This window comes from Myxocyprinus asiaticus, chromosome 34, assembly GCF_019703515.2.
Source record: "Myxocyprinus asiaticus isolate MX2 ecotype Aquarium Trade chromosome 34, UBuf_Myxa_2, whole genome shotgun sequence".
Lineage (NCBI taxonomy): Eukaryota > Metazoa > Chordata > Actinopteri > Cypriniformes > Catostomidae > Myxocyprinus > Myxocyprinus asiaticus.
Genome location: NC_059377.1, coordinates 34,818,630 through 34,835,149, shown reverse-complemented (window position 1 = coordinate 34,835,149; position 16,520 = coordinate 34,818,630). Strand labels below are relative to the sequence as shown.

Here is a 16,520-nt window from a genome sequence, read left to right as displayed (position 1 = left end):
CTTTCTAAAAATAAAATAAACCTGTAGTATTTGATATGAAAAAACAAACAGCCCAAACACATTTACTGTACATAAGATAAAATTATGTAAAAATTCAAGTCTCACACTGATGGAAAAATTCTACCAGCAAGATTTGTTGCTATGTTGTATTTATTTTACATTGAATTACATTGCCTTGTTATTTGGCGTGAGATTTATTTGGATACAGTGAGAGCTTGAGCCTGAAAGCGAAAGCTGGCAACCCAGTGCTAGTGTACTCCTAAAAGTTGACAAAATACGTTTTCAGCAGTATATGCATTTCAAATTAACTGTCTTTTGGTGCATTTAAGTCAAATCGGAATAATCGTATCTGCAAGATGAGTGAGTGGGAAACTCGGGGTTGGGGTCATGTCAGTTAAAGATCATGGTGGAAACAAATTGGTATTGGAAATAATTCAGTTTAACTTATGAATTTTGTCTAGGTACAGTTTAGTTTGTATGCATTTTAGTACTGTTGTTGAAGAATAGCGATAAAGCTTGCCAGAAAATAAGACTTATTAGCTGGTTTATGAGGCGACAAGCTGAAACAAAATTACATTTACCATAATTATACTTGGCTGCACAAGAACGATAATATAAATAGATAAAGCATCAATTACTCATCTAATATTTGGCTTTGCTCTTCATTTTGTTGCATTGGTGCTAAAACTGCTTCCTGTCTTTGTCAGTAAGTAAAAACGGGTCTATTATTTCTAAAATCACTTTAATGCACATCGTATCGTCATTACGACTTCTAACCTCATAAGTCCGAACTTCTCTGGAGGACTTGAATGCAGAATTTTTATTTCGGGAAAATGGAACAGAAATATTCATGAATCATCTTGCATATACAAATTTTAGTCCAATCAAATGCTCTCCAGAATGAGAATTCCCCTCCCACTTATACCACCTGCACCAAACCAACAAGCAGCAAATCATGTATTTATAGCTGTGATGTAATTAAACCTACTGGCTATTATACAAACGTCCTGTTTCAATTCGAAAATACATTAGCAATGGAAAGCAAACTGTGCTTGTCAAGCCATTTCTTGGAGTCTTTAAGTATCTAAATGACATCCTTAGTCAAGATAATACTTGTGTAATGTTTGCATTTCCATCCAAGGGTGTTACATCCACCATTTTATTTTGCTTAAGAGCTGACATTTGTGCCTCATGGGATTTTAATGAAGTCTTTAGCTAGTATAAGGACCCCGCTGTGCACTTGACGCATGTCATGTCTGTCCAGAGCCTTGATGATGAATTTGAGAAGACTCTGTATTAGATTTCTCACCAAGGCCACAGGATCTGGACCCCAGAGCCCGGCTATTACCGTTCAGTATTGCCGTATAACTGGTTTCTCTCCTGGGAAGACATAGCCTCATCAATCTTCCCAATTTGCCACCTGTGTACCCATCCTACTCAAGGGCAGCAACTCTTGGCTCACCGCTTTACTCATACACTGATGAATTTGGCTCATAATCTACCATTTTGGATTCTGGTACCTTTCCAAGCCAAATGGCATACTTCATATCTCAATGCTGCATTATAAAGCCAAGCCAGGGGGTGATATCTTCTCACTGAAGCTGTTGTACTTTTGGAGAGACTTGTAATAAATCTGTGCATGCATGCTTTTGTTTTAGTGTGCATGTGTAAAAAAGCAACACCTGAGGCCAGTTGCCAGTTACCAAAAGAACAATAATATTAATATATGAAAATGTTATGTTCCATAGCAATGGAAAGCACTCAGATATCTGTTGGTAGTTGCTAAGTAGCAGCAAAACCTAGCTCAGTCACATTCCCTGGCTGTAAAAAAACAAACATCTTAAACCAGGCTAATAATGGTTGGCTGGTCAAAGCTGGTTTAAACTGGCATCCCAGATGTACAGCTGGTTTAGCTGGTCGGTAAAAAAAGCTGCCCCAAAAGCCCAGTTAGCTAAGCCACGCCATGATAAGTCAAAGTTGTCATTAAATGCAACCAGTGTTGGACAAGATATTTAAAAATAGTAAACTACTACAAATTACCTATTACTTCATTAACATTTGTAATCAAATTACTTTACTGATTATTTCATTGAAAAGTAATCACATTACTAATTTCTTTACTTTTAAGTTACTTTCTAAATCATTTTTAGAGAAAAGCTTTTGTTTTTCCACTCAAAAATATCTAAATAATGTCTATATTTTCTTCTTGTTCATTATCGTTGTCCCTTCTGCTGTCACAGAAACATAAACAGACATACATATTCATGTTCTATATTTATTCTATATAAATTCTATATAAATTAGATTTTAGTCCAATCAAATGCTCTCTAGAATGAGAATTCCCCTCCCCCTAATACCACCTGCACTAAACCAGCAAGCTGCAAATCATGTATTTATAGCTGTGATGTAATTAAACCTACTGGCTATTATACATACATACATACATATTAATGTTTTAAATTTATTCTATATAAATTAAATTATTTTAGAAATATGTGTAACCTACAGGTATGTAATGTACTGAAAAGTTAATTAACTTAGTTGAAAGTCAGTAACTAATCAGATTTCAATAATACAAATTGTAATGGCTTTTTTTTTTTTTTTTTTTTTATACTAGAAAACAGTAACTACTTACTTTGTAATCAGATTACACCCAACACTGAATGCAACAAGGAAAACATGTTTACAAAATGTCCTCAATGCCCTAACAGAAAAATTTTATGTGGCTTTCGTAATTACAAGTCAACCACAAAAACGTTATTTTTAGAGCCCAGTGGGAAGGCTTGTGTAACAGAGGTCGTAAAGACTAAGATGGTATGAAACAAATCGATCGACCACGAAGAACCACCCCAACAAAGCCAGTAGCCTGTAGATCATTTCCTAGGGGCAGACTTTTTTCCCCATGCCAGCGCCATTCTGACACTGACCTCTATTTGACCTTTAATGTTGATCTCCCTTTTAATTAACAATAAGCAGCTCTTGCTGTTCGCTCAGACACCAGTGTTTATCCCGCTGTGCGGGGTGCAGTGTAAATGCGATCGATCACTCTTTGCAAGTATGTTTGGGTTGGCTAGGATTACTTATTCTAGTGCTACTCATCAAAGTTGCCTCCATCTTCTTTTGCTATTGTTGTTTTCATCAAGTACAAAGATCTCTAATTCAGACATCAACATGGATACAGTACTTAATCATAAATATTTTATACCAGTGCCTTCAAATTAGCAATTTGGCTGTTAGCTAAGAGCTAACTGAACCAACATATCATGACAAGGGGGTATACAAAGATAGGTGTTTCTTCAACTTTGGGCACTTTTATGTCCCAGAGGTTGATTTTTATTCAAACTAACATTATTTTGCAAACTGGTCTCATAGAGTCATGTTACAACATTTTGCAAACATTTTTGCAAAATTATATTTATGTGGTTCGTTGTATGTATCACGGTACTTTCCTTGTAAAATAAACACTAATAGGTGCTACAGCAACAATGACTCTTATTTACAGTACTTTCACACAAATCACATATAAAACAGCAGATTATCAACACTTAATTTTCTCTCTGTTCCTCACACAATGCTATCTTATGACATCAAAACACTTTTACTATAGCGCATGAATTGTAAGATGATACATTTGGATCACATAACCAACTACATTTATAAGCTTATTCGAACACAATCAAGTTGCGTGGTAGCTCAACTTATAGAGTGTTGCACTTGCAATGCTAAAGACCGGGATACGAGTCCTGAAGAGCATGCAAGTCGACAAGTGAGCCAAAAGTGTTATAGAAGCACCACAAAGTGATGACACTTCACCTCAGAACTTCTGCGATAGATGTAATGAGCCATGTAACGATGTTTTGCAAAAATGTCGCCACAATCACGTAATTGTCATGAGTGTTTTTTGTTAAATGAAGGTCACATTAAAACACTTGGAAACTTTTTCCATGCCTTCATTATTTATTTTAGATACTTTTTAAATGCTTTATATGTATAGATTTTATTGTTTTGTCCCAGACCAAGGCTTTTAATATTAAAATATGAAAATCCATGATAAAAACATTATTACATTTTTGAAAACTATATGAAACATAAAGCTGTACTACGTAACTTTGTGCTCTCTAGCGACATCTGTGGTTGAAACGTAAAACTGCAAGCAATTTGCAGAAGAATACATTACGTCAGTCGTGTTCTGGCACTGCTCTTCTGACAGATGAATCTCCCAATTTGAGCTTACCTTGACATCGCCTGTGTGTGATCATGACTGGAGCCGGAGTCATAACGTGCTATTTTCATGTTGATATTATGTTATACGATTAAACATTTGAAAATTACTTGCTTTGAAGAAGATAAACAACACTCTTATTTACATATTTGAATGAATTTTCCACTTAAATCGCTTCTCTGACACGACACTCAAAGCACTTTTAAAAAGAGTACAGGGGACTCTCCTCAGCCACCACCAGTAGATCTTTATATTACCATTCAAGTGTTTTATCTACTATTAATGTTTGAATTGTACTACAATTTTGAATTTAAGAGGTTAAACTCGTGATATGGCTGATACGAGTTCAATAGAAGACTTTATTATTTTTATTCTATTTTGTCCAGCCTCAGTTACTTCAACAGCATGTCTATGCAATGCACACAATAAAACTTAAACTAAAAACATAAAACGAGGATTCAATAATGATGGGGATAAAATATACTTTATTAAATGTAAAAATAATATGCTTAAATATGCAATATAACAATTACAAGAAGTTAATTTCAGAAGTCATACATATTGAACATGTCACAGTAACTTCTGGTTATGTCATCACCTGCCGGAGACTTAATCCCTCAGCCTGGTTCCATCTATTGTACTCGGGCCGGATCTGAGTACTCACTCCCCAGATCTGGAACGAATCAATCAATGGCATGCCGACGCTGCCGGAGTTAAGACAGAATCGTCCCGACACTATAGTGGATAGTGCACCAGAGCTGGCCGAATTAATTTCTGCATGTAACCATGTACCCATTTAAACATAATTTCCTTTGCACATACCTGTATAATAAATCTATGTACATAATGTATATTATTAATCTTATCATGTAATTCTGTATCTAGCTGTTGTATTTATGTATGTACTGGAAGCTTCTGTTTAGAGGCTAAAGTCCTTGTATGTGTGAGCAATCTGGGCAATAACAGTCCAGTATCTGACAGTATCTGATGGTATGCCATGGTACTTTGATATACAACTTTAATACAACCCCAATTCCGAAAAAGTTGGGACAGTATGAAAAATGCTAATAAATACAAAAATGAGTGATTTGCAAATTGTATTCACCCTTTGCTATATTGAAAGCACTACAAATACACATTTTATGACGTTTTAACCTGTGAATTTCATTGTTGTTGTTTTTTTTAAATGTACAGTAATTTCAAATCAGATGATTGCAACACGCTCCAAAAACGTTGGGTGTTTTCCACTGTGAAACATCACCATTTCTTCTAATAACACTTATTAAGCATTTAAGCACTGAAGACACAAGTTTATTAAGTTTAGAAAGTGGAATTTTCCCCCATTCATCCATTATGTAGGTCTTTAGCTGCACAAATGTACGGGGTTTTTGATGCCGTATGGTGTGCTTCATAATGCGGCACACATTCTCAATTGGAGACAGGTCAGGACTGCAGGCCAATATAGCACACACACTCTCTGCTGACACAGCCATGCATTTGTAATCTGGGCAGTATGTGGTTTGAAGTTGTCCTGCTGGAAAATGCAGGGACATCCCTGGAAAAGACGGTGCTGGATGGCAGTATATGTTGCTCCAAAATTTGTACATATCTGTCTGCATTCATGGTGTTCTCACAGATGTGCGAGTTACCCATGCCATGGACACTGACACATCCCTGATTTGACCAGATTCCTTGAATCTTTTAAATATATTGTGCAATGTAGAGGGTGAAATGCCCAAATCCTTCCAATTTGTCTTTGGGGAATATTGCTCTCAAAGTGCTGGATTATTTTCTGAAGCATCTCTTGGCAAACTGACAAGTCTTGAATGATCCTTGCTCTTGAAGGACTAGGCTGTTTTTGGAGGCTCAGTATACAGTATACAGTACTATGACACAATTGCCTCTCCTGTTTAACATCTCCTATTTCACATCGCCTTGTTATTTCAACTCATCAAATTGTTATTAGTCTTAAATTGCCCCAATCTCAACTTTTTTAAAGTGTGTTGCAATCAACTGATTTGAAATTACTGTACATTAAAAAAAAAAAAAAAAAAAATGATATTCACAAGGTAAAACATCATATAATGTGTGGTTGTGGTGCTTTCAATATAGCAAAGGGTGATAACCTATTTGGTTTTATTAGCATTTTTCATACTGTCCCAACTTTTTGGGAATTGGGGTTGTATATCATATTTAAATACCATTCTGTATTTACATGGTGCTTCAAAGTACTTAAAATTTTGATGTGTTTTCGTGTAAGTGTTTTTATACTCTTTTGGTGGTAAATGTCTTTACCTGCAGGAGTCGTTCACAAGCTGCACACACTCATCACTGGCAAACGATATGACGAGTTCGCAGGTATGGTTTCCATATTGTAGATTCTGTAAATATCCTCTGCACCAGCGTTGTCTTTGTTTTCCTTGTTAAAAAGTATTCTGTTATTGTGTTGGTAAACACTCCAAATGATTCAACAGTGCACACGTGAGTTTTCTGAGTCATTCAGTTTATATTGCGAACCGATTCAGGCCGCTTTGCTACCACATGCAACCAATTCATTGTGAAGAACTGATTCAAATAAGTGATTCATTTGTGAATCGGACGTGTTCAGTTCTGATTCAAAACTGGCTACAGTAAACACCTGGTACACAGCATGATGTAGCGGTGTGGCTTTTGTCAATTCTACGCTGTACCTTATCAATAAAATAGCATTGCAACAGAAACACTTCTTCATTTAAAAATTAGCAAAGCTACCATCTCGAGAAATGTTGTTAAGCTAATAGCTTCACTATTAACATTGATCCCTTACAAAAAATATAGAGTTCTGGCAAACTAGCCACCCACTTGCCACAAATTTGCCGCAAATGTGCCGCTCATTATTTTTCACACGCAAATGAGCTTGTGATTCGTCGCAAATGTTTGCCAGAAGTTTGCAGCTCTTCACTGGTAGTGGTGAATCTGCAACTAACCGTTGGCAACAGTGGACAATTTGCCAGAAGTTTGCTGCAAAGTTCATTTGCATGTGAAAAAAATCAGTGGTGGGGTGATTGTAAGAATGATATTCTGATGTTTGCTGATGATGTAAGAGACATGAGCAAGTTAAATGACATATACGCAGGGCCGTAGCTGGGTATTCTGTGGCCCCTGACTCTATATTGCTTTGGGCCACTTTCCTATTAGAAAATACAGTTTAGAATTTGTTGTGGGCCCCCCTGTACCTGTGGGCCCCTAGAATCATTACCACCTTTTACCCCTCTAGCTACGGCCCTGCATATACACCTTAAACTAAGAACATCTGTAGCGACTCATGTCTTCTTACTACTTCCACCTCAGTGGAAAACTTAGCTGCACAAGCTTATCTAGGATGCATAAAGGATTTTTCTCAGAACCCATGTGGCAGCACATATGTATTAAATCAGAAAATATGTGGAACAAAATCACGAATTGTCCATTATTACGATTTCAACATGATATTGGGTCGACATTTCTTCATGTGTTTGTGACAAGTGTAGTTTAACATAGAAACTGGCTCATGTGATGTGAGTTTATCACAAATATAGGCTAAATAAAAAGCAGTTCAGTCATGATAACTCTTGTAAAGATTTAGCATGTTGAAGTCAGTATGACATATTGATAGGATATTGATCTTGGCAGAGTAGATCTGCTATGCTGTATGCTGTACACAGACATACTGAGTTAAGTATGTGGACATGCTGCTGCACAATTAGACAAAACACAAGACATGCTTCATCGAGCATTTAGGACATGCTGCTGCACAAATAGACATATATACAGTATATACTGTATATATACAATCCCATGTAGCAGATCTAGACCCATGCAGCTGGGGTGGATGTGGGTTTCAGAGATAAACTCACGCAGCACGCTGCAGTGAATCCAGCTTATCTATAAAACAGAGCTATGCAAATGTTAGACAAAGATAGATAGATAGATAGATAGATAGAGAGAGAGAGAGAGAGAGAGAGAGAGAGAGAGAGAGACAAGTTCATTGGCTACCCAATTACATTTACATTTATTCATTTGGCAGATGCTTTTATCCAAAGCGATTTACAAAAGAGGTATAATACATCATAAGCGATTCATCTTATGGAGACGGTAGACAGTAGACAGTCTGCATTACAAAGTTTCACTTGCATCAGAATAGTAGTATCAAGACAGATTAGAGTGCAACAAGAATATATAACTTTTTAAAATGTATTATTATTATTATTATTGTTATTATTATTATTATTATTATTATTATTATTATTATCAGTGCATGGTCAAGTGCTCATGGAAAATTACATGTCAAAGGACCAATTAGCTTAAACCATGCAAGCAGATTGGCTTAACATGTCACATGTGAGCAAGCCGATTGGCTAACAGATAACAAATTCAAAGAACCTATCAGCTTGTGCCTCATACATGGCTGAAATTCAGCACAGTCTTGTTGGGATATGAGAAAGTATTTTAACATGGGAAAAAGTTGCACACTTTAGCTTTAAGGTGTTAAAATGGTTTACATACATTTTTACACAAATTACATCCCTCAGTTTTCAATCAAGCTTGTCTTAAGATACATGAGATGCTAGCTATAAAATTAGCCTTAGCAAGAGAAAGAAGCTTGCCATTTTATTCCAAAAAGTTAATTTCCACCAGTCTCATTTCCATCACAGATGCTATTAAACACAATACATCATTTAAGTTGTAGTGGAAATGACACTGTGATGGAAATGTTCATGATGTTTCATATAAATAACAAAAATTATAGAATTATCCTGTAATGCTTGAATATACACTGTTAGAGTATACAGTATATACAATGTATATGTTTAAAACACTGTTGTGGACAAATAAAAATGTGTAAAGATTGTATTTTAAGGAAGTTTGAATTTCTAAATGTCTACAGGACCAAAATTGCCCATCGTTAAAGAAACAAGTACTGTGTCTTGGTTTGTAAAACAGTTTATAACAGATGTACAGTGTCTCGCCTTCTTCCTCTGCTCTCTGTTGATCTCTCTATGTGCTTGTTGTTTTTTCAGATCTAGTGTTCTGTACTTGGCTTGATATGAGCCTTCTGTTGTTTGCGGCTAACTCATCATTCCTTCACTCTTTTTTTTTTCTCTGTTCTCTTTCACTGTATCTCCACCATCTATTCTTCAATTGTTATCTGCTTTGCCTGTAGCATGGACGTGCCGAGTTTTCCTGGGAAGGAATCAATGTAAGTCTGGTACTGACCTTTTCCCCTTCATACTATTCCTTCACTCTTACCTGTTCTCTTCTTGATTTTTTCTTCTTTTTTTCTTTTGTTTTTAATCTATGTAAACATCTGTTTTCTCTATCATGTCACTAACTTTGGAACTCACTGGGTGTATCCAGCAAATGTTCAAAATAACATAGACAGCAGATTATGACAGGTACAATGCTGATATTGTGAAGATAACTGTCATAACAGTATGATGGTTAAAAAGAAAATGTATCAGCCATCTGGTATCTGTTGTTTTTAGACTGTAATATAGACTTTAGGATACTTAAGGGTTTATGTTCATTTAAACTGAAAATCACAAACATTTTCACAAAACTTGAGTGTGTAACATTTTGATGTTAAAATACTTTCTTCTATCCTAGCTTTTATGCAGAGAAAACTGTAAATAAGCCATTTGTAGGTTGATTTCCCTTAAAAGTGTAACACTGTGGCTCTTTGGCGCTATAAAAACATTGCTCTGTTTGTATGAAACATCCCAACCAGCCAACATTGCAACACTGTTGGAGTAAATCTGGGGCGGACCTATCTGTTTTAATTGACCAATGGAAGACGAGTGGAGTGAAATATTCATTATTTTGCAGTTCAATTTGGTGATGCTAGTGGCACAGAAATTACACACTTTAACTTAACAGCTTTAACTTAAATCTCTGCAGTGACTCGACCATTTATCATCCTTGTCAGTTTTCTCTCGGGGTTTGCACTGTGCATCAGCTGTCTTTTGTGGGCCACGTCATGTTATCTAAGATTCTGACAGTTTTAGCGACTTGTAGGTGGCACTGAATGTGCAAGCGATGATAACACAATGTAGTTCACATAGAGTTAGTGACATCTGCTCTCACCTCAAAAAAGAAGAAAAAGCCACCTTGAGAGCTGAATCAGGTGAAGTGGATTTAACAGATAAAACTTTACTTCACTGCTTTTATCACTTCAAATTTCGTAATTCTCCAGGTAAGTTAAGAAAAATGTCTGCATAATGAATACAACTTTATAAAATGAATTGTTTGTGCTCTAAAATCTGATTGCATGAGCCAGGTTTTAAGCAGCTGATATACAGTATATGCACTCTTTTGACCAATGGCAATAGTAATTTGTCTGCTGTCAGGCTAATGAATCTTGCTTGGCAAAATAATTATTTAAGGAGTTCTGCAAGAGAATCTTTGTCTTGTTTTCCTGTTAAAACATCTTAACATCATTAAAATAAGATAAATTCACCTGAAAAGCAAAACTGCATAAGATTGTAGGGCTTGTTTTCCTAGAATCTATCTTGAACATAAATGTACTGGTAACACTTTACAATAAGATTGTATTTATTAACATTAGTTAACTACACTATTTAACATGAACTAACAATGAACAACACTTTTTCAGCACTTATTAATCTTGGTGAATTTCAAGCAAACACTAATGCATTTTAAAAATTAAAAGTTGTGTATATATTAAAGAAATATATTCCAGGTTCAACAAGTTAAACTCAATCGACAGTATTTTTGGCATAATGTTGATTCCAGCAAAAATCTGGGTTCCAGTGAAGCACTTACAATGGAAGTGAATGGAGCAATACATAATCATTAAAATACACTCTGTTTCAAATGTATAGCCATATGATGTAAACAATGTATGTTAACATGAATTTAGTGTGATAAAACCACTTACTAACCTTTTCTGTGTAAAGTTATAGCCAATTTTACAACTTCGTTGCCATGATGACGTAACGCTGTAAACCCTAAAATGACTATAAAAAACAACGATTTAAACAACTTAACATCTCAAATAATACACACGTTTAAACAGAAGAATCAATAGGGAGGCCTGGGTAGCTCAGCGAGTAAAGACGCTGACTACCACCCCTGGAGTCATGAGTTGACTCCAGCCAGGTCTCCTAAGCAACCAAATTGGCCCAGTTGCTAGGGAGGGTAGAGTCACAGGGGTAACCTCCTCGTGTTCACTATAATGTGTGGTTCTCGCTCTCGGTGTGGCGTGTGGTGAGTTGTGCGTGGATGCCACGGAGAATAGTGTGAAGCCTCCACACGTGCTATGTCTCCGCACTAACGCTCTCAACAAGCCATGTGATAAGATGGGTTGATTGACGGTCTCAGACACGGAGGCAACTGAGATTCAGCCTCCGCCACCTGGATTGAGGCGAGTCACTACGCCACCACGTGGATTTAGAGTACATTGAGAACTGGGCATTCCAAATTGGGGAGAAAAAGGGGAGAAAATCATCAAAATTATAATTTTTTTTATACAATTATAAACTTCACACTTCTGCCTTTAAACCCTACCCGTTGGGGCAGTGCGTTACAGTGATTTCCAAGGCTTTTGCTGCTTCACTAATCTTTCTTTCTTTCTTTCAGCTGTCCATGGAGGACACCACCTCCATCTTACCTCGTCTGAAGCGGAACTCCAACGCCTATGGGATTGGAGCTCTGGCTAAGTCCTCTCTGACAGGTGTGTCAGGTGTGTGTCTGTCCTGGTTGCTGGTAACCGACCCCATGTTGGCTCCAGAGGAGGAGATGGCGATTGGAGCCAACATGGCAGCCCCTGTGGGTCCCCCTCCCTTTCCAGTTTCACCACCTGCCTTCATTAATTAGTGCTTGTCAATGGCCTCTTTGGCCATTGATGAAATCCCCCAGTCAAATCCAACAAGAGTTCACAAAATGGCTGATGTAAGTGCACTGTCCATCTCCACAAGCTTGATGCTGGGAACCGTAGTCTTTTGGTGTAAAGCCAGTGAACTGTGTATTTTGCTGTGCTTTGTGGTTATGTGCAGTGTATTTTCAGTGTGATGTGTAGTGTTCTTTTGTGCCGTAAATAGTTGTTCGATACTGTGTTGTGCTGCTGTTTTTATGGATACTCATGGATACTGCTCATTGTCACAACAGGTTGCCAGAGATGTACTACTGCAGGTATCTGAATAACGTCCTGGTTACTTTCGTAACCTCCGTTCCCTGATGGAGGTAACGAGACGTTGTGTCGATGTAGTGACACTATGGGTACTCTTGGGAGCCCCAACCACCTCTGCTTTTTGAAAAAAGGCCAATGGGAATTGGCGAGTGGAATTTGCATGCCACTCCCCCGGACATACGGGTATAAAAGGAGCTGGTATGCAACCACTCATTCAGGTTTTGTGCTGAGGAGCCGAGACAAGGTCCCGGCCATTTCAGCGGGTAGTTCAGTGTTGTGGCAAGAGGGACACAACATCTCGTTCCCTCCATCAGGAAACAGAGGTTATGAAAGTAACCAGGATTTTCCCTATCTGTCACTCACTCAACGTTGTGTTGATGTAGTGACACTAGGGGTCCCTGTACAAAACGCCACAACTAGCTGAACTGTGTTACGTGGACTGGCGGTGCGAGACGGGCAGACCGCTGTGTGTCTTGTAGCCAGCTCACCAGGCCATCACGTAACCTCCCCCAACGCTCTTATGAGCATCGAACGGTCCTTTGGGAACAAGTCGACTGCCCAACAATAGGGACAGGCTAGCCTAGCAGTGGTCTCTTTTCCTCTATTTTCTCCCCAAAAAGAGTGGAATTTGTTAACTGACTAGGAGCCATAAATATCCACGTCAGGGGGGTGTCACTCCCAAGGGGAAGACACCACGGAGACCACACCTCGCCCAGAGAAGGGGGGGTATTTTGAGTGGAAATACGTCACATGGTCTTACCGAGTCTTGTCGGAAGTATGTCTTGTGGAGAAGTTGCATGGTAGGTCCTACCCGAGGGGGGAGGAGTTTCTACAAACATGGTGACCGAGGGCAGAGGGGCCTCTGCCCAAGGAAGACCCAGTTTACCGACAGGGAACGATTTAGCGGAAGATATCACGCAGGGTCACCAGGGGGAACCAGCACATGTGGAGCACCTACCCCAGTACAAGGCCTAATTAGCACATGTACTGGGACGGCAGCGAGTTTCTCCGCAAAATCGTCTGCCACAGGGCTAAGGAGGAAAGTCATCCAGGGATCATAGCTTGTGAACACGACTGGGGGTCAAATGTGCACGTCTTCACCTCAAGGCAGGGGAAAGGCACCTGGCCAGCTGTCCTGGAACTTACCTGCTCGTACCTGACAATACATGGGATGAAACCGGCTCAACCCGGAGATTGTAGAACCTCGCAAAGGTGTTGGGTGTTGCCCAGCCTGCTGCTCTGCAGATGTCTGCCAAAGAAACGCCACTGGTCAGGGCCCAGGAGGCCGCTACACTCCTAGTAGAGTGGGGGAAACGCGTATTTGCGTAATCCCGGGGGCCAGCTGTGTGCCAGCTGTGTGCCAGCACGTCTATACCGAGGGGTGCGTCGGTCAGGGCATACCAAACCGGGCAGTGGGAAGATTCCCAGGAAGCAAACAGGTCTACCTGTGCTCGACTGAATCGACTCCAAATCAGCTGGACCACCTGGGGGTGGAGTCTCCACTCTCCCCTGAGAGTAACCTGTCGTGACAGCGCGTCCATTGTGGTGTTGAGGTCGCCCGGGATGTGAGTGGCTCGTAGTGAATTGAGGCGCTGCTGACTCAGGAGGAGACGGCGGGCGAGTTGTGACATGCAACGGGAGCATAGACTGCCTTGACGGTTGATGTACGCTACCGTCCGGACCAACACGTGCTTGCCCTGGATCAACGGCCGGAACCTCTACAGGGCGAGCAGTACTGCCAACAACTCGAGGCAGTTGATGTGCCAACGCAGCCGCGGGCCAGTCCAGGAGCCGGCGGCTGTGTGCCCAGTGCATACGGCGCCCCAGCCCGTCTTGGAGGCATCCATCGTAACCCATTCCGTAGAAGGGTAGCAATCTCCACACGCAAGGTAGCGGCATTCTCGCCCTTCACCGAGGTGAAGCGGACACTGCTGAACCTGGGCAGGCGCCTGGCAAACTGAATCACGTAGCTGAGTCGGATGGTCTGGGTCGGTCGCCGAGCGCAGTTCCTGCATCAATCCCGGGTCAGAACTACCCTCGTGCAGCTCTTTTAGTGCCTTGGCTTGGTGTACCTGCAGGAGAGCCATGGCGTGCAGGGCGGAGGCGGCTTGTCCAGTGGCACCGTAGGCCTTAGCCATCAGAGATGACGTAAACCTACAGGCCCTGGACAGGAGGTGGCGGCACTCTGTGGGCAAAAGTGCAGATTATCCACCTGGGGGATCACCGAATACCACTTGGCCACCCCACCATCGAGGGTAGTGAGAGCGGGGGAGCTGAAAGAGCGGGATCGGGTAGTAAAAGGTGCCCCCCACGATCTTGTCAGCTCCTCATGCACTTCCGGGAAGAAAGGGACCGAGGCGGGGCGCAGTCGTGAGCGGCGCTCTGGGCCCAGGAACCAATCATCGAGCCGCGAGGGTGCCCAGAAAAGCATGTCCGTCATCTCCGCGTCGGCTTGAGACTGGGCGACTACACCCGAAGGAGGAAGCCCAGCCAAAGCCTTCTCGTCAGACTGGACGAGCCCGCTCTCCGATGCTGCGCTCGATAACTCATCATCTTCCCGGGCCCCTAATAAGAGGTCGAACTCGCCCTGAGACGAGCCGGCGGTCTCATCCGAGAGATCGGCCGGGGCAAGCGAGCGTGCTGAAAAATGGGAGGTCCATGGGGGGTTACCCGTCGGAGGTGCTCCCATTGAAGACCCCAAATCGCCCCCAGTGCTAACCGACGCAGCCTCATACCTGTAGGTAGAAGGACCAAGGCAGGGAGCTGCTGGGGTGGCTTGCTTTCTTATGAAGGCGTTGCCATGGTCTTGTTCTCGCAATGAGGACAAGACCCATCCACAAACGATGTCTCCGCGTGGGCAGCGCCCAGACATGTAAGACAGCGATCGTGGCCATCAGAAGCGGAGAGATAACGACCGCAACCAGGAATAACACACAAACGGAAAGGCATCTTTAAAAAGACGTTCTTTTAGGAAAATACACTCTTTTAGAATATTCTCTTTGTTTTGCTCTGCCGAAGTGCCCAGGGGCTTTCTCTGCACTCCACAGATGCAGAGAGGGAGAAGCCGCTGAAATGCGCTGTAAATCCAGCAGTTTGAGGTGAACGGAAGGGAGAATTGAATTCAGTGCACTGAATGCAACCGCTCGGCTCTGAAGAGAAAATCTGAATGAGTGGTTGCATGCCAGCTCCTTTTATACCCGTATGTCCGGGGGAGTGGCATGCAAATTCCACTCGCCAATTCCCATTGGCCTTTTTTCAAAAAGCAGAGGTGTTTGGGGCTCCCAAGAGTGACCCCTAGTGTCACTACATCGACACAACGTCGAGTGAGTGACAGATAGGGAACTTTCAGTTTCATGAAGGGTCAGAAATTAAGTGGGGCTCAGGGCAAACCAATACCACCAATTGTCAGTTTAACTACCCTGCTGAAAAAAAAACCTCTTAAACCAGTGTAAGATGATTTGCAGTTCTTAGTTGGTTTAAGATGGTCTTAGTTAGTTTAAGCTGGTCTCCAGCCCGGTCAGATTGATGCCCAGAAATATTTTAGCTTGGGTAAAGTGTGTAAAACCCTTATAAAACCAGCAATGACAGCTTGAGAGACTAGCCAAAACCAGAAAACCAGCTTTGGCTGGTTTAAGATGTTATTGTTTTTTCAGCAGGTCAGATAAGAATGTGTAAATAATTGATTAAAGTGATGTTTTTGACATAGGATTACACAGTATATTTTTATATGGTTAAAAGAAAAAGCCCTCATAAAAGTAAAAAAAAAAAAAAAAGGCAAATATTGTGCCTTAATGGAAAAGTTCATTTCTGACACTGGTTTCATGTCCTTTATTTAATCTTTTCTTTTTCAGTTGTTCTCTTAAATGCTTTAAAAGGGGTGAAGTGCCCAGGTGATCCTGATACTATAAGAATGTTTTGCCTTGAAACAAACTGAGATGATTCATCAAAGTGTTCTGGAGAGATAGCCACTTCATCTGGGTTTTTATCATTGTCAATGTTCTAACAGGATTAGAAGAAAATCACATGGCCATCAGCCAACCCCTTGTTTATTTGAGTTGTTTTTTGCTCTTTTTTTAAATATTTAGAGTGTTTCCTCCGTGCGTCTCTCGGTTGAATTAGATATTTGCATAC

General features: G+C 40.6%; 1 protein-coding gene across 6 annotated transcripts in view; it reads left to right on the top strand.

The window, feature by feature from the left end:
• The window catches only part of LOC127425560 (protein FAM131C-like), a 45,084-nt gene that overhangs the window by 15,141 nt on the left and 13,423 nt on the right, over positions 1-16,520 (top strand). The window contains exons 3-5 of one of the 6 annotated variants that reach the window (XM_051671676.1): positions 6,524-6,580; positions 9,405-9,440; positions 11,840-11,933. In XM_051671676.1, coding sequence (XP_051527636.1) covers positions 6,524-6,580; positions 9,405-9,440; positions 11,840-11,933 — 187 coding nt within the window. Of the gene's footprint in view, positions 1-6,523; positions 6,581-9,404; positions 9,441-11,839; positions 11,943-12,043; positions 12,152-16,520 lie in introns of those variants that run through there. The other 5 variants (XM_051671675.1, XM_051671677.1, XM_051671679.1 and 2 more) reach the window with 5 other exon arrangements.